The 18,194-nt window shown below is 37.0% G+C and overlaps 1 protein-coding gene across 1 annotated transcript in view; it reads right to left on the bottom strand.

Annotated features, from left to right (window-relative positions):
• The window catches only part of acsl6 (acyl-CoA synthetase long chain family member 6), a 38,374-nt gene that overhangs the window by 2,454 nt on the left and 17,726 nt on the right, over positions 1 to 18,194 (bottom strand). The window contains exons 3-18 of the mRNA XM_086057940.1: positions 15,898 to 16,118; positions 14,586 to 14,700; positions 14,441 to 14,505; positions 13,939 to 14,040; positions 7,152 to 7,251; positions 6,689 to 6,867; positions 6,285 to 6,317; positions 4,933 to 4,984; positions 4,550 to 4,623; positions 4,382 to 4,459; positions 3,618 to 3,752; positions 3,128 to 3,262; positions 2,916 to 3,011; positions 1,643 to 1,715; positions 404 to 492; positions 31 to 147 (exon numbers count right to left, since the gene is read on the bottom strand). Coding sequence (XP_085914066.1) covers positions 31 to 147; positions 404 to 492; positions 1,643 to 1,715; positions 2,916 to 3,011; positions 3,128 to 3,262; positions 3,618 to 3,752; positions 4,382 to 4,459; positions 4,550 to 4,623; positions 4,933 to 4,984; positions 6,285 to 6,317; positions 6,689 to 6,867; positions 7,152 to 7,251; positions 13,939 to 14,040; positions 14,441 to 14,505; positions 14,586 to 14,700; positions 15,898 to 16,118 — 1,664 coding nt within the window. The remainder of the gene's footprint in view (positions 1 to 30; positions 148 to 403; positions 493 to 1,642; positions 1,716 to 2,915; positions 3,012 to 3,127; positions 3,263 to 3,617; positions 3,753 to 4,381; positions 4,460 to 4,549; positions 4,624 to 4,932; positions 4,985 to 6,284; positions 6,318 to 6,688; positions 6,868 to 7,151; positions 7,252 to 13,938; positions 14,041 to 14,440; positions 14,506 to 14,585; positions 14,701 to 15,897; positions 16,119 to 18,194) is intronic.

Below are 18,194 nucleotides of genomic sequence, written 5' to 3'. Positions count from 1 at the left end.
CAATGGATGGGGTCCATTTACGAAACGCACGGGCAGCCATTTGCCGATGTCGCCGGTGTGGAGCCAGCCGTCCGGGTCCAGCGTCTCGGCGGTCCTCTCGGGATCTTTGAGGTAGCCCTTAAACACGTTGGTTCCCTTCACGCAAACCTGATTGGAAAAACGTCAAATGCAAACAAGGAACTTATTTTAAATTCAAACATATTTTGAAAATGTCACATTTCTTTGTACTTTTGTGAACGTTAAGAAACTTTATTTGTGTTTGCAAAAACCTGTTAGGTTTGTTGAATATTCAACATTATTTTAAACATTCGTGATGCAAACATGTTAGTTTAATCAAAGACTTAAAATGATCTACATTTACCAGACTCATATTAGCTAAATGTTCTTCACTGTTTACACTTACCTCGCCCTCTCCTTTGGCGGCAAAGTAGTTCTTCTCGGGAACATCCACTAGTTTGATCAGGTTGCACGGTAGCGGAGCGCCGACGTGACCTAAACACCAAAATCAAACAACTTGTTAGGGGGCAAAATCATACAACATCTTCTTCACTAACAAAACGAGAATCTATATTTCAGCAACTGCTTCTGTAATACCAGTACTGTACAGCAGGGGGCAATGCTGGACTACATTATGCTACCAAGCTCAGTATCGTTTCTTTGAAATGTAGTTCATTTGCAGGAACAGGTTGCATGCGTTTAAACACACCAGCTACTCCGTCACCATATGATGACAATATGTTAAGATATGAAGCAAATTTTGCAATGATAAGTTTTTATAGTAGAAGCCTACTGTAATAAATAGACAATAATGTACTGTTTTTAATAGTAAATAGTAAATACATTCCTTATTTTAATAAAAAGAATGTAATCAATAAAATAAAAGTAGTTAAAAGAAATAATACAAATATTGCGATTATACTTTTTAAGTAATAAAAGCCAATCTAATAAATATATATGTATAGATTTTTTAAATAAATACAATTAATTACTTATTTGAATAAAAAAATAATGTAATCAATGAAATAAATTAAAAAAGAAAAAGTAAAATATAAAAGTGTTTTCCCCCCATTATTTTATTATGTTATTCACAATAAATAAACTAATTGTTTCCTGAGATAAATGCATAAAAGGTAAATACAAAAATAAATAAATAAAAAGCCCAACCGCAAATAGCTACAATCATCAAATAATATACGCTCCATAATTTGCCATGGAAAAAAAAACATTCTGGGGGTTAAAAAAAACAACAACAAAAACGCAAATAGGCAAATAAGTATTACTGCACTTTATATGTAAACGTATGACTTCTGTTTCTTTATCATTCACCATAGCTTTTCTTTTCATGCTTATGCAAGAAAGCAATTTTAACTCATCCTATAATTATTTAATCTTATAATGATTGGTTTGAAAGGTGAAGTTGAAGCGTCTTCCTTTTCAGTCCGTCATTCCAGATGAATTCACGTTTGAGTCATCACTTGAACATGTTGCGTCTGTAATGCTGCCAAACCAATCTCGTCTTCTTTGGCTGAGTTTGCGACCGCATTGCAACGCTTGTTAATTACTCGACTATTTTTCCGCGCCTTTCTGACCTATTGGATTAGGGTAAGGCCCGAGTCCCGTTGCATAAACAACGAGCGCTCACCTGGGGTCCAGTCTCCGGGCGTGGTGAAAGTGCAGCCGGCCGTGCACTCCGTCTGCCCGTATGCCTCGTACACCTGCAGGGGGAAGCATGGGTCAGTCTTATAGTGGATTTGATGATTTGTTTTAACACTTTTATGTCGGAATCAATGTTATAAAATGAGCCTGGAACAGTTTATCACTAGTGGGTGGAAGGTTAGGGAGAGAAGGCCTAAACACAATCAGAAGCAATGAGCTACTTTTACAATCTATATTTATAGTACAACCTAAAATTGAAGTTGTTTATTCATTCTAATATGCTCCATGAACTTGTATTAATTTATTTCCTAGTCTTTTTTTTCTTCATTTTATAGCATTTCTCTTGGCTGCTCTGTTTTCAGTACGATTCGGCAATATATCGCGATGTTACAGCGCGCAATCGATTTTTAAACATACATTGTTTATGGGAATATTCAACAAAACGTCTTACTTAGGGTTAGGATTCACACATTAAGCATGGAAGAATGTTATATTAATGGAACATTAAGCCTAAATATTTGATTTCAGTGCTGTTCAAACATGAAACAGACTGCAACCTGTTTGTTAAATGCAGTGGCTCAGTTATAAGCCAGAATTTTCAGATAAATAAATACATTTTCATACAAATCCTACAGTGTACATGTAGAAGTTTACTGATTACTATTTTCTAAATGTGAGTAAAAAAAAAAAATCGCAATAATCAATTTATAGATTTGTATCGGGATTAATCGGTATCGAATCGTGACCTATGAATCGTCATACGAATCGAATCGCCAGGTACTAGGCAATTCACACACCTAGCGGATACCAGTTTTTTTGTTTTTGTTTTTTGTACAATCAGATTTTAGTTTCTTGTTGTTGCCATGTCAATCTAATCTGCCTTGACAATAATCAAAGCTGGCCGATGGAATTTATGAGACTCTTTCTTAACCAATCAGAATTCAAATTCATCCACACAGGGCACTTGAAGATGTTCACATTTTTCTGTCCTATGATTGGTTGGTTGGAGCAAAACGTATTATGAACAACTTCAACTACCAAAAGACATCTATAGCAATGTGTAAAAATGTATACATTTAATAGCCAGCATCTCTGGTGAGTTTGATGTATTTTAGCCATTTAGAAAAAATATTTTTCTCATGTTGTTAGATAAGTATTCATTCTGATGCCATCCAAGGAAACATGTTCATCTGTGCGGCCACACATATTTCACATACCAGAAACTGCCGATGTGTGTGTGTGTGTGTGTATTGTATAACCTGGCATCCTAAAGCTGCTCTGAGGAACCCCAACACGGTAGGAGATGTGGGAGCCGCCCCTGTTATGATCATCCGCAGTCTCCCACCCAGGCTGGCCTGCAACACGCGCACATACAAACACGCCTCATACTTTTTCTTATCCTTGTGCTTGCAGAGATGAAAGGCATTTTTTGCAAGTCAGTGAAAAAATGGTAACAAAACAAAAGTGTTACCTGAATCTTACTGAAGAAGATTTTGTCCCAGACGCTGTCGCTGCGAATGATGCCGCTGCTGACCTCGGCGCCTTTTCTCTTGGCGGCAAAGTTGAGGAGCCAGCGCTTTAACGGGCTGTTGGCCTGGCTGAAGATCTGCAGACCAGAATAAATAGAGCCCACTTTCAACTAGAGCTGTCAAAATTAATTGATTAATCGACAAGTAATCCATTATCAAATTAATCGACAACTATTTTAGTAATAGAGGAATTGTTTGGAGAATTTCTTTTGGAGCCAAGTACAAAATAAACACCAATCACTGGCTAATAAAAAGCAATCGAGAAAAAATAATCTTTTGTAATACACTTTGATGCAAAATTAAAATTAATCCAATTAATTAATTGAATGAGCAATAGATTAATCACTTCTAAAAATATTCGATAGTGACAGCACTATCAACTTTTTTTTATTTTTTTTATCTTGTCAAACAGTGTGGAGTTCTCAAACGCACCTTGTCGTACATGCGGTTGAGCAGGCGGGGCACCACGGGAAAAATGGTGGGCCGCAGGGCCTTCATGTCGTCGGGCAGCAAGCGGATGTCGCCCTGGTAGAAGCCGATGCGCCCGCCGTGGCAGTAGACCACCGACTGGTTGACAAAACACAACACTTAGTGTGGCGGCGCTTGTGAACGCAGCTCATTTTCAATTGCCTATCGCTGCGTGACAAAAAAAAATTAGCAGTGGGACAGGTTATTATTGCTGAATTTGAAAAATTGCTCACCTGACAAAGAAATGTAACTAATTAATTAAACAATTAAATTTAATACAAACATATCCATATAAAAGTAAATAAATATATGATCCTAACTAAGATAAAAAATTTATTAAAAAAATTAAATCTTATGTACCCTAGCATATGTACACTTTTTGACATGTTAACTTGCTAGCTTCATGCATAGCAGTCATGAAAGAAACATTTTAAAAAATTGATGCAATTTTCAAAGTGATTATGAAAGAGAGATAAAAAAAAAAACACACACATAAACGATTCACGGTTGTTTTTTTTAAAGCTGAAAACAACATTTCTGTTCCCTTGCCTGAGCCAGACATGTGGCAACAGGCAAGTGCCCAAATATGGACTTCCAACAACCCCCTGTTGCAGGGCAGAAGTACAGTAAGTGGGTGGAATGATAACAGGGCCACTTCCTGATTGTTTGTGAGACGTGTGTATACGTGTCTGTGTGTTGGGAGTGCCACACACAGGAACACTGCTTACTTCGATGAGCCTCTCGAACATGTGAGCCAGCGGCAGGAAGGAAATGAGGCAATCGTCCTGGTTGGGGAAAATCACTTTCTACGAAGAAGAAGAAGAAGAAGATGCAGGAAAAACAGTCATGAAAATAGTCGAAAAAGTGAAATAAATGCTGTCGATTTGTTGACTCACATCGGTCACTTTGAGGAAGCCCGAGAAATCAGCCACCACGTTCCCGTGGGTGAGCATCACCCCCTTCGGGTTTCCTGAGCGGGACGGATAAAAGGTGAAGGTCAACACAGGGAGGGCCACTTTATTAGGTACAATTGCATTCACACATATATACAATTTTAATTGAATGTAATTCATGTATTTCATTTATCATTTATAGATTTTCTAATTTGATATTGAATGTGATTTGTTATTTTTATTTTTTTTATATATTTTACCTGTGTGGTGCACATTGAATAAAAAAAATAACAATGTACAAAAGCAGGTTACAGTGTTAAGTGTTGTTTATTATTTCCGAGTGATGTTTTGTGGATGGACTGCAGTGGTTGCGGGTCACCTCTCACCTGTGGTTCCACTGGTGAAACACACAATAGAAAGGTCCTGTGGTGAGGGCGGCTGTGTGGAGGGGAAAACAGTCACATCATCATTTCATATTCATGATTTCATCGACATCAGACTATTATAATAATGAGAAAAAAATATTGTGCGTAACAATTAGTGCTGTCAAAGTTAAAGCGTGAACTAATTAATCACAAAAAATGTGCGCATTATAATCATGTATTAATGCATGTTAATCGCACTATTAATTTTGACCACAGATGATCCTTTAGCTTGTCAGTGGCTGGTTACGTTAAAGGTAGCATAGGTTGTGTTTGACCAATAAACATAACTACATGCATTAAAGTCATTTTTTTAATAAAAGTTTCTGTATGACATTGAGAATATTATACTGTGGTAATTTTTTCTTTTTCCATTTTAATTAGTAATTAACTAAAAACTCAAACTCAAATTTTTTTGACAACATCCTCATAACATTAAATGTTGAAAGAATTAACATATAACAGGTGATCTTCAAATTTGGCGGGCAAAAAATGATAATAAAAAGCCTTTTTATTTAAGTGAGTAATCGTGATTAATCAAAATTCTAAGATGTGACTAATCTGATTAAAACATTTAATCGTTTGACAGCTCTAGTAACAACACATGAGTGGGGTGAAAATGCATGGCAAGTGTGCCAATATTTTGGAAAAAAATAATCTAATTTAAATATGTTTTTATTTTATTTTTTAAAACTACAATTAAATGTTCTGCAAAAAGTAGTTATTAAAAATATAAATAAAGGTGCATGAAAATAAAGTAGATAAAAAATGAAATAAAAGAAATGCTCTGCAAAAATACACAATAAGAATTCTCAGCAAAAACTGAGCTAAAACAAATGCAATATATAGAGAATTATTTATAGAGAATTCATAGAAAAATAAAATTTCCACTAACATTTTAAATATTTGAAAAGAAATGTGGATAATTTTGTTAAAAAAATAAAATACAATCTTTTTGTAAATTTTGTAAAACATAAGTAAACATTGCTCTGTAAAAATGCTTAGAAATAATAATAACTGAATGTTTTAATGTAGTAAAAATACAAATGGTTATGCACAAATTTAAAAAATAACATTTTTGAAAATTAAAGTTTTTCAAAGTTACAACAAATTTAAATTCAACAAAAAATATATAGTTTTTTTAAAGTTTAGAAAAAAATAAAAGAAAAGAAAGGAGTGAAAAATAAATAATCAATAAATAAATGGTGAGACTTGGAAAACCTGTGTTCTGCTCTTCCATTGGAACTCATTAGATTGTGTACCTAATGAAGTGGTTGGTGAGATGAAACGTATCCAGTTATTTTTTATTTACTTACAAAAGGTGTTTGATGGTGATCTCTGCCCAGTGCCTGTGGGCAGACAAGAACAAAGAAGCTATTTTAAACCTGTGTTTCCGTGTAAATCGTTTTGTGCAAAACACGTACAGCAGAAGTGACAAACCAGTTTGTTGTCTTTTGACAAAAGCTCATGACGCAATATAAGTGGCACAACAACAATGTTATTAGGTAGCATGAGATGTTATTTTTGTCACGCAATTAGACAGTACCCTGTCATTCATTAGCCGACAAACTCGCAACTGTGGAGCAAATGTGTTGAACTGACAAATGCTTATGTTGCTAATTGTTCGGCGTACATCTGCATTATCTTACACCACAACTCGACTGGCCACTCTTCGGTCTGACAAATGCTAACGTTGCTCAGCGTGGCAGCAGTGCGATACCTCCACTTCCTGCATTGCCTGCACGTGCACGCCGCAGCCGCGTCCACGTTCCACCAGGGCGGCGTCCAGGTCGTCCATAAGAACAATGCGGCGCAGGGCCGGCGTCTCTGTGCGCTCCACGTTAGCTAGCAGCACTTGCGCCTTGTCCACTTTGTCACAGATAACGGTGGAGATGTCGGCTGCGGGGATACAAATCGCACACTAACGTACTACCCACATCTACAATTATAGTTTTATTTATATAGCGCTCAAATTATATAAGAAAGTTGTTTTTTCCTTTACGAAAATGTCTAAATTGTCACAATCAAAAATCATATCATTGTCATATTAAAGCTTGTGACCAGAGCTGTCCAGATTTGTAATTATTTGTAATTATTGTATCAGTAAGTTATGTGTACATCTGCTCTTGTCCAGTTATAAGATCACCATGCCATGTTAGCGCAGCGGCTAATGAGTGTCTTACCCGTGTTAATGATGAAGCGTATGGCGTCAGGACCTAGCGTGTCGTAGAGGGGCACCACCACCATGGAGTATGTGTAGCACGCTAGCTCCGAGATTATCCACTGCAATAAAAATGCTATATATTAATACAGTTACAAATGCTAACATGTCAAAGGGAGTTTGCTTACATTAGCTTATAACAATAAACCCCAACATTAGTGGCTTACATTTGCTTACTTGACTAATTATAATCAAGTTTGTTCAGTCAGTTAACAATATGGCAAATGCTAACATTTGAATCCTTTTTTTATTTTATTATACGGTTTGGAAAATGGATGGATGGAAGATGATAATCTCTCAAAGCAAATAAAACTAACATGCTAATGTGCTGACAGGCAATAGTTTATGTTAGTGATGAGTTATTAACATTGTTTTTTAGTTTTAAATTATATTTTAGCCGTTTATAATTTAGTTAATTTAGTATGGCTGTATGAATAGACCTATATTCTTATCTGTGTTACTTTCATGAGAAAGAGCAACGGGTCTGTCTATTCATTCGTAATCTAAAAGGGAGTGTATGGGTCTGGTATCTGTCTCTTCCGAAGGAGACGGGCCGATGTGTGATTGTATTCTTTTAATCTGATTTATACCCATGGGAACGGATTCTCTTGTATCCAGTTGTAACCAGGTGTGTTGTGGGCTGACCTTTTTCTGAACCCTTTTTGTGAATAAATAACGATGTGAGCTGGAGAGAGGGAGCCACATCAGAACAGACCATCGCTTGGATGGTTTGTATATGTGGACCAGAAGCTTCTGTTAATTAAAAACCTTTGCAAAGGAACTCCTTCAACAGAATCTCACCATTCAGTTAATTGAACACGCAAAGAGTACAATACTTAATATTGTCTACTCTAACAAATGGTGACCGCCGACGCTGAATTATAACGAATGGTCTCCTCCGTTGAACCAAACGGAAGGTGTTATTCTGACGTGGAACAAGCTGCGGCGTTCAAAGACGGGCGGAACTTCTAGGCCTAAATAAATAAAGTACGGTAAGTGGAGATCTTTATCCACGTAGAAGAAGTTTTGTCTGTCTGGTCCGCTGCAGCTGGTTTTTTCGTCTTCCAAAATTGTCTAAATTTTAAAAGAGATCTGTGTGAACGAGTGTAGTTTGATGTCGTTCTATTGTGAGTTGTGATAATTCCGACGATATTGAACTAAACACGTCGTGGAGTGGTGCATTTGAAGGTGACGTGATGCAGACTCGAAGTGATGAAGCTTTTTTTGTACAGGAAGAAATAGCGGTTAATTTTTTGATTTGTTTTGTTTTTCGTCAACGCTATGAAGAATCCTTAGACCATAATATATATTGAAGATTATGGTATGCGCTCTGCTTTTTAAGCAGTTTTGGCCGATTTGGGGACGAGTATCATATTTGTTCATGGCTCTTATTGAAAAAGTCCTATTTACACGTAATATGTTTTTTTTTTTGAAAAAGCGCCTGTTTGAAATTGAACAGAAAGGGGTCCAGGTTGATTACAGCGATGATTGGATTTTGTATCACTGTATTTGCAATCGAGAGATTACGTGATTTATTTTATTTTGTAGGCGCTTCTACAATATGTAGTTTTGAGGTCAGGATTCCCGTTTGAATTCCTTTTGTTCCACGGTTGAATTCGTGAGCGCGTGACAAATTTCTTAAAAAATAAGCGCCTTGCAAAAATTTTGCAATAAAGGGAGAACAGTTTAGCTCAGCGGGATTGGGTAACCGCTGTGTATAAACGAGAGGTCACGTGATTCTTATGTGTGTCTGTGTGTGGCCATATGTGTTAACATATTGAACTATTAATACTAAAAGTGAGACGTCACTGTATTAAAACCGAATGTATACATCAAAAACTACAAACAAAAATGGAGGCGATTTCGACCCGGATACAGAATGGTTTGTCCTGAATGCGCTTCCGGTTCAGCGAAAAATAAAAGCGTCGATGAACAATGAAAAAACGAACTATGGATCGATTGTATATTAAGCTTTTGCTGGACAAAATGGTATGTCAGACTTTTGTATTTTTTTTGTTGGTAATGGAAAAAGGCTGAATTTGATGCTAAAATGACTCCAGCATTTGTGGAGCAGTTTACGGATGGGTTGTTCAAAGTTACCCGTTTACTGAAATCACCGTATAAAACTGCAGTTTGAATGCTATAAGATTTGTAGACAACGAATTGAAGGAATAACACCGTTTATTTTTTTTTATAATGACTGAAGAGTGTGTGCGTATGCATTTGAGTGTGTGACCTAGCTTCTAAAAAAAGGTGGGGGTTTGTAAGTGAGAAGTGTGCATATGGGGATTTTGTTTGTTTTTCTTTAATATTTTAACTAAGTTTGGTGTTGTTTTGTGTGAGATGATACTGTTGTGATAGTGGCGTTTGTTTTATTAATGGGAATATGATAAAATAGGTTTTGCGATTTATAATGTTAAGATTCCTCCCCCCCCCCTTCCCCCGTTTCTAGGTTAGAAAAAAAGGTGGGGGCTGGGCTGTGCGCTGTGAGCATAATGTGTCCTCGTAATGGGACTCTTTTTTTGTCAAAATGGTAAGAGAGGAATGATAAACAATATAAAATAAGTAATAGTATTTGACTGAGCTAATAAATCTTTACACTTTAATGATTGATGACGATGGTTAATTTGTTAACTTTCCCTTTTCGGGACAAATGAATAAAGAGTAATGATAAAATAATGGCATTTTGTTTGAGAGTTGATATAATTATGCCTACATCTTTATAGCTGTGGCTGGAAATAAGATAGTTGAATAAAGACATGTTGATAATGATTTTTAATATTTGTTTTTTCTCTGAGTGTGTCATTTCAGAAACTGATGTTTGAGTTCCAAGGCAGATGAGGGTTTGATGGCCTTCACTGATTACAAACTGCGAACGGGATGCGCCCCAGCTGCTGATACGTTGTATGGCTAGTAGCTATTTGAAGGGGTATTGAAAAAAAAAAAAAAAGAGAAATGAATAAAGAGGCTGTGTTTTTTACGAAACATTTTTGAGAAAGCAGGGAGTGAACTGTCTTGCTGTGATCCCATATCCTCAGTCTGGCATTTTTAAAGCATTGTATCAACGAATGTGCATTTTTTGATCAGGTGAGCTCTCAGAAAGACTGTGTGTCATCTGATCCACATTGCAGACAGCGTCTGAATGGATGTGGCAGAGATCAAAGGTCAAAAGCCGCAGAGCAACAGTCTTCTCGTCCTGTGCCTAAGAAAAACATGATGTTCAAATTCCTCGATGCCCAGTGACTGTGTATACGCCTCATTCTAGTGACTTCTCCCCTATGGCTGTTTTGCATCCAGAGGAAATCTAAATGCCTGCTCTGAACATTGCTGCCACAACAGCCGCCATGCTGGCCAGGACTGAACATTAACAACAGCTGCCGTCCTGCCTTTTGCTGGGGGTCTGGACAAAGAAAGTTGGTGGTCGGAATGAGATGTGATCCATTCAGTAAAATGCTACATAGTGATATGCAAGGCATTTTGATGTGTTGAGTGGGGAACTGTGATCTATAGCAAGATATTTCAGGAAATTGAAAACGACATATGTAAATTTGAAATGAGGGATTTGAGAAAATTTATTTCAATCTATAGCCTACTAAATTTTTGCCTATATTTTTGGGAGAATCAGTTTCTGAATTGGTACAATGGGAATTTTATTAATATGTTATGATATGATATATTTTTATTTTCCCCGTGAGGAACTTTTTTGGACTTCGTCCAGCTGCAGCTATAGTATAAAATAAATAATAGAATAAAATGAGTAGTAACAAGTAAAAGACTAACTAAGAGTTTGATGGCTAAGTTTGATATATATATATTTTTTTTACAGCACTGTGATTTATAAATCCCAGAAATATTTTTGTGTGCTGTGTTTTTTATGAGCCCCGCTAATATGTGAAAGATTAGCAGTTTGAAGATGATTTTATCCTCAGCCCCACTAATCTATAAAAGAGGTGAGGTTGATTGGCAGTTTAAATAATTTTCGGGACTCTAGGAGAATTAGAGTAATATGGTTACCTCTATTTTTATGGCCCCAAAGTCATCATATATTAGTGTCTTAAGTTGTATCTGCTTATGTTTAGTTTTATAGTGTTTTGTAGCTCTTTTGTTTATCTCATAGCCTGATTTAGAGGGTTGAGTTATTTATGACGTCTTTTGAGTCATGAGGTTTTTATTTTGTCCTCCCTTTATCTTGACGTGTTTGAAAAAATCAGTGGATCTTTGTCAAATGAGGGAGTTTATGTTTAAGAATTGAACCAATGTAGACGGTTTAGAAAATTAAAATCAAACTTAAAAACGAAATTAAAAAGGTTGTGGGGTATCGGCCTACACTCCAATTGACAGGATGAGTTTGAAAATGATAAATCCACAGTTTGAAGAAATCTATCAGAGGAAATCGATCGCAAAGTAAGTCTGAAGCAAGCAAGGACAATAATGCATATTCGCCGAATGAAGGTAATTATATTATATTATATCTTTTATCTCAGAATCATATTTGAAAAATGTAATGTTTGGAGCCCAGTATTTGCAAAAGAGTATAGATAATATGAATATATGTGAATTTTTCCCAGCATGCCAGGATTCGGCCGGTCATGGGATTCTGGGAAGAGAATAAGATATGAAAGGCACAGTTATGCAAATTTAGAACAAATTTAGTCATGGTAAAAAATTACCTATTATTGAACAAAACCTATTTGAAAGATAAATATTTATAAGCTCTGTCTTATATTAATGAATGAGCGAATGTCATTCAACTCAATCAAGGGCTGGGCTCTATTTTAATGTCACAAAAAATAGATCTTTTCCTGTTCCAACAGCACAGGACCTACGGATCTTAATCAAATAACATTTATTAATCCCAACTAACAAAACTATCAGGGTTTTTTCCTCCAAATAAAATTTATGTGAGTTTATGAGAAACTAAAAATGAAAAGTTTCTGCACTCAGGAGAACGGCCCCAGGGGGTTGATGAGGAGAAATTCCACAACTGGAAAGGAGACGTGTCAGGCTCGGCCATCTCATCAACTGATGCTCTCAGGTTGAAAGGAGAGACGAAATTCCACAACTGGAGCATCAATCTTATCACCTCCGACCTGGAGCCACGTCAGCTGAATCCGTGCCCGGTTCCGGAGCTGCCGTTTGAGGACATCAGTCAACGGATCAAGAGCAAGTGCCTTTTCTTGGGCAATCATTCCTTTGATCAGTCACATTTTGGGCAGAATAATCCCAGGTGACAAATCGAAGAATTTGGGTAGTCTACCCCAAATTCTTAAAGAAGAGACGAACTATTGCGACACTCTTTTCATTAAAAAAAAAAAAAAAAAAAAAAGACCTTCAAAGAACTTCATCACAAGATGGCTTCAAAGAACACATATTCGTCTGCCGATATATTGCGACACTTTTTAATGAACAACATTTTATGTTAAGCCTCACATATGCTATGCTTATTCCACTAAAAATCTTTTAAATGTATCAAATTGTTTTTTAATGTCATATGATTGCTAAATTACCTCCTCTTTTGCTAAAGGGATGTTTTAAGGATAATTATTTTTATCACACAACCATTGAAAAAAAAATGTTTTAATGTGTTGAGCTCTCAAGAGCTCAAATGAGGGAATGATGAGTTATTAACATTGTTTTTTAGTTTTAAATTATATTTTAGCCGTTTATAATTTAGTTAATTTAGTATGGCTGTATGAATAGACCTATATTCTTATCTGTGTTACTTTCATGAGAAAGAGCAACGGGTCTGTCTATTCATTCGTAATCTAAAAGGGAGTGTATGGGTCTGGTATCTGTCTCTTCCGAAGGAGACGGGCCGATGTGTGATTGTATTCTTTTAATCTGATTTATACCCATGGGAACGGATTCTCTTGTATCCAGTTGTAACCAGGTGTGTTGTGGGCTGACCTTTTTCTGAACCCTTTTTGTGAATAAATAACGATGTGAGCTGGAGAGAGGGAGCCACATCAGAACAGACCATCGCTTGGATGGTTTGTATATGTGGACCAGAAGCTTCTGTTAATTAAAAACCTTTGCAAAGGAACTCCTTCAACAGAATCTCACCATTCAGTTAATTGAACACGCAAAGAGTACAATACTTAATATTGTCTACTCTAACATTAGCTAATACTACTTACTTACTTACTTAAGTTTAACAAAGATTAGCATTGATAAATGATCCGTTTGCTATCATTACCTTACTTCAGTCAAACTGACAAATGCGCACGTTAGCGGCTGTTTGTTTACTTGAGCGGACTAGTCAAACTTGAATGATGAGTTTAGATAGAAGTTTGACAAATGCAAATTAAGTTGTCAAAGATAATTAGTTTACATGAGCTCACTTAAATGAAATGTTATAGTAGTTTGGCAAACGATAACGTTGCTGTTTTCAGTTTTCTGAAATGTTTTGGTTTATTGACTTTAAGGTAAATGCTGACATTAGCACACTTTATTGATCATAATAGAGTTCGACCAATGCTAAAATTGCTTGTTAACATTATGGGAAATACATGCTAATGCTAATGGCAGTTTGTTAACATCAGTTTATGCTACTAATTTAGGTATTTTGCATTCTTTATGCACTATTTATTGTTTATTAATGTTTAGTTAATACCTTTGGGATGGGTACATGTTACAATGACAGTAAAGCTATTCTATTCATAAACTGCAATGTCAACATGTTTTATGGCTTTCGGAGGCATTGGGTAAAAGTTGTAATTGGGAGGGCTGAGTGAGAAAAGGAGGACAACCTCGGGCCGGTTCTGAGCAAAGACCCCAATGAACTGGTCTGGACTGGCTTTGCAGCCCTGGTGTAGCAGGCCCGATCCCAGATGCTCGGCCCGCGACGTGACCTGCGTGGGCACCACATGACAATTACTGTATGACAAGGGAATTTACCACACTAGACACGCAGACACACGTTGCAATAAAACAACAAGTTCAAATGATCACTGTTACATCACTCACTTCTCATGCGGCTTCAAGTCTGACTGGAAGTCACATGACTTCTGCTAGGGAAGCCTTAAGTGCAATGGGACTTTGACTAGTAGCCAGGGCATGGAGTTATTGCATTTAAACATTTTGACAATAGGGGGAGTCTGTGAATCATACCAGGATATACCAGGCTTGAGTTTGGTATTATTCAGATATGGTCTCATAAGGACAAATAATGTCTTTGAAAGACCCCTGAAAATGGCTAAAATCACCCTAAAATATCTGCTTTAAAATCAAAATGTCGGACTACCACCTCACCTCTTTGTAGGACATCCATTTGTAAGGCTGGTTGGGGAGTCGCGAGCCCAAGCAAGGCCCGTCACCTGAAGATGACAGTTGTCACCATGGCAACCAAACATTGCATCGATTTGTGGGATCGATCGCTTCGATAGTCCTCGCTTACCTGATACATGGAGGCCTCGCTGGAAGACCTCGTACATTGTCCTAGCGTCGTCGTGGTAATGAGTCAGCAGCTTGGAACTATCCCCCATCATGGACCTGCGACCACCATCTTCGCGCTTCATTAAAAGATACACCAATACGAGCAAGTTATTTTTCTTTCTTCTATCTTTCTTCTTTTCTGAAAATTTATTTATGTGAAATAAATGTTAATATTAATTTAACAAAAAATACTAAATATTAATATATTAAATATTAATTTATGTAAATATTTGTCTTAGTGAAAATAAATATAAAAATAAAGCTTTTTTTTTAAACAGAAATCTTATGATAAAAAATTAATATACAACAAACCCAATTGACTTATACGTCATATTTAAGACCTTGTCGGCTGCTTTCTAGATGTGACTTATTTTGTCAATATCTCCGCATAGGACAGCAATATGACCAAAAAGTGTCTTTTTCATCACGACAATGTTCGAAATCTCAAGATTAAAATCAGTTTGCAATAAACCACATCAACTTGCATGTCATATTAAAGGCCTTGGTGGCTGCTTTCCAAATATACAAATATTTTGTCAATGTCTTCTCATATGATGACATTATGACCAACAAATTTTTTTGTTGTTGCGAAAATGTCCAAAATGTTCACAGTCAAAAATCTATTTGCAACAAACCACATTGACTTGTATGTCATATTAAAGGCCTTGATGACGGCTTTTCAGATATGCAACTATTTGTCATCATGTGATGACAATGTGACCCAAATTTTTTTTTTTGCAAACTCGACTCATATGTCATCTTAAAGCTTGTGACCAGTACTTTCCAGATATACACTTCTAATGCTGATGCAATAATAAAAATATTCCTATAATCTCACAATCAAATATGTGTTTTTAACAAACCTCATCAAATCGTACATCGTATAAAAGCTCTCGACCTGAGCATTCCAGATCTGTAATTAGTGTTCCCTCGCTATGACGCGGTTCACTTTTCACGGTCTCTCTGTTTCGTGGATTTTTTTTTCATTTTGCATGCATTTTTTTACAGTAATGTATCTATTTTAAAAAATGTATTAAGGTTTGAACATTGAGAATGTTTAAACAAGTGAGAAATGTAAGAAAATGTAAATGCCTTGATGAGAAAAGTGTATAAACTGTGTTGTGAGGGTTTATAGAGTCTTAAAACATTTATAATAAATGTCAACCATAAAGCTAACTATTTTGCGGATTAAATTTATTGTGGGTATTTTTTGGAACCTAACCCCAGCGGAAAACGAGGAAACACTGTATTTTCAACATTTGTGTACATCTTACCGGCACCTCCTCGGACTGGTGCAGGAGGCTGCATGGCGGTTTGATGGGGCAAGGCCTGGTGGCCAGCCAGTAGGCCAGCATGGCAGCGAGGGCGCCGATGCCCACCAGTGTGGAGGTGGGCAGCGAGCTGAAGAAGTTGCCCAGATCGTCCATGTCTGGCACCCTCAGGCCGCTCAGCATCTCCTGGGCCTGCATTTTCTCCATCAGCGTCGAACTCAGCTCTGTGGGACCGCAGGGAAATCGTCAACATCACTGCACAGCACCGTGCTGCGTTCACTGTCTTCCTAGGCTGTGGGAAATTATGTTTAGTTGGGTTGCCTTCAGTGTCTGATAAATAGGGATGTAACGATGTCCAAACATCACAATATGATATTATCACGATACGAGGGTCACAATATTGTGGGGAGGTTGGCGAAAGGTCACAATATTGTGAAAAATTTGCCCATACTAGAAAAAACACAATATTGTGCTTTTGTACATTGTAACAAAGAAAAATATAAATATAATATATCAAAAATATATAAATATAATATATATATATTGAGGCGCTTACTTGCTAATGCAAGCACACATTGGTTTCCTCCACATATCGCTTCACAAGCATATTACATTTCCCTTCATCTGACCATTAGCGTGGAATTTAAACATAGAGGGCCAAAATGTGCCTTGTGAAAATTAAACTGCACAAAAAAAAAAACTAGCCACCAAAGGGTGCCAGAACTGCACAAATGGAAATCAACCCACATTTTTTAACAGATGTACTGTTTATATATTATAATATCGTGACATGACGACGACGATATATTGCGGCAGTTTTAATATCGCGATATCGCCGTTATCGTTACATCCCTACTGATAAAACAGCAGTAATGTTTGTGTTTAAACAAATCTGAACATGTTGTGTTCAAAAGAGCAGCATGGTGTTGCGTTCACCCATTAAAAGTCAGTATGATGCCACCTTTGCCTCCATTTGAGCCAGGAAAAACCCTGCATAGGATCATTTGGTTGCATTCAGGGTCTACTTGGCGTTACTGTGTTGCATTCAGTGTCCAAGGAAGCAGCATTGTGCTGCATTCAGGTCTAAAAAAAAAACAAGAATCATTGTGATGTGTTCAGTGTCTGCGGTGACGACAAAGCCCGACAAGATTACAGTTTTTATTAAATGCTAAAACACAAAAGCCAATGTTATAAACCAAATGACCAGTCGTCGAAACACATTTTAATAAATGTAAACCTCATTTGCCAGTAGCATAAACACATTTCACACGAAGACACAATTCACAAAACACAATCCTCCGGTCTCATAAATCTTTGCAACACATTTTGCCTCGCCAAAACACAAGAAAAGAACTCTGCTCACATTCTCAAATGAAAGGTCACGTGGTGCAAAATTCTTGCCACAGTCAGCAATAAATAAATTCATTACACACAACAATTCAAAGTTGAAGACACTTTTTGCTCGTGATGTGACCACACCCATGCTGGGAGATTCCAAACAAACACAATGGATGAAGGCAGAGCCAGAGGAAGAGGAGTTTTCGAGTCAGAGGGAAAGGAGCTGGCCATGGAGGAAGAGAAGAAGATCTCGCACCATTATTACGGACGAGATGTGAGCAACTCTCATTGACCATGTCTGAAGTGATCATCTGGGAAAATGGCCGCTTCCACGGAACAAACCAAATTAGAAATTGGATCGCCACCAACAGTAAAGTTTCTACACATCTGTCTTCCACCTACTCGCCTTTCCTAAAGTTATATGGCCTGTGATGACATCCCAGTGGAGGCCTTCCAAGGATGGAATCGCCAATCTAGGACGTTTTTCCCGCGGTGCAACGGTATGGGAGAATATAGCCTATGATGTGGATGAGGTGATGTGGCCCGATGTATCTCAATGACATGATACCGCACAGTAAGTGTGATGTGTGGAGTGAATAAAGTCAATAAAAAAAACTTCACACCCTGAACATGTTTTCAATGAGTACTATTGTGTGCAATAGAGTCTCCAAGTTGTGTAACTTAATACTGTATTTTCTATAGATTGAAATTTTCCGTGAAAGTTAAAAAAAAAAATGCATTGGCAGTTATGAAACAAAAGATCTTCTCACAAATTGAACATTGTGTTTTGAATTGTCTTGTGTTATGACGTGTGCAGTGTTTACATTTTTGGGTGTGAAAGTTTCAGTTTTCAAGAGAAGGCGCGGTTGTGTTGATGTCGCTTTAGAAAAGTGTGTTGTGTTGAAACATCGGGGGAAATGTAGTTAAAGTTTGTGGAATATGTTTTAGCATTTGAGAAAAAC

This window comes from Leptonotus elevatus, chromosome 16 (genome assembly GCF_054856555.1).
Source record: "Leptonotus elevatus isolate MCC_2025b chromosome 16, RoL_Lele_1.0, whole genome shotgun sequence".
Classification (NCBI taxonomy): domain Eukaryota; kingdom Metazoa; phylum Chordata; class Actinopteri; order Syngnathiformes; family Syngnathidae; genus Leptonotus; species Leptonotus elevatus.
Note: the sequence above shows the minus strand (reverse complement) of the source record. Positions and strands in the feature narration are given on the sequence as shown.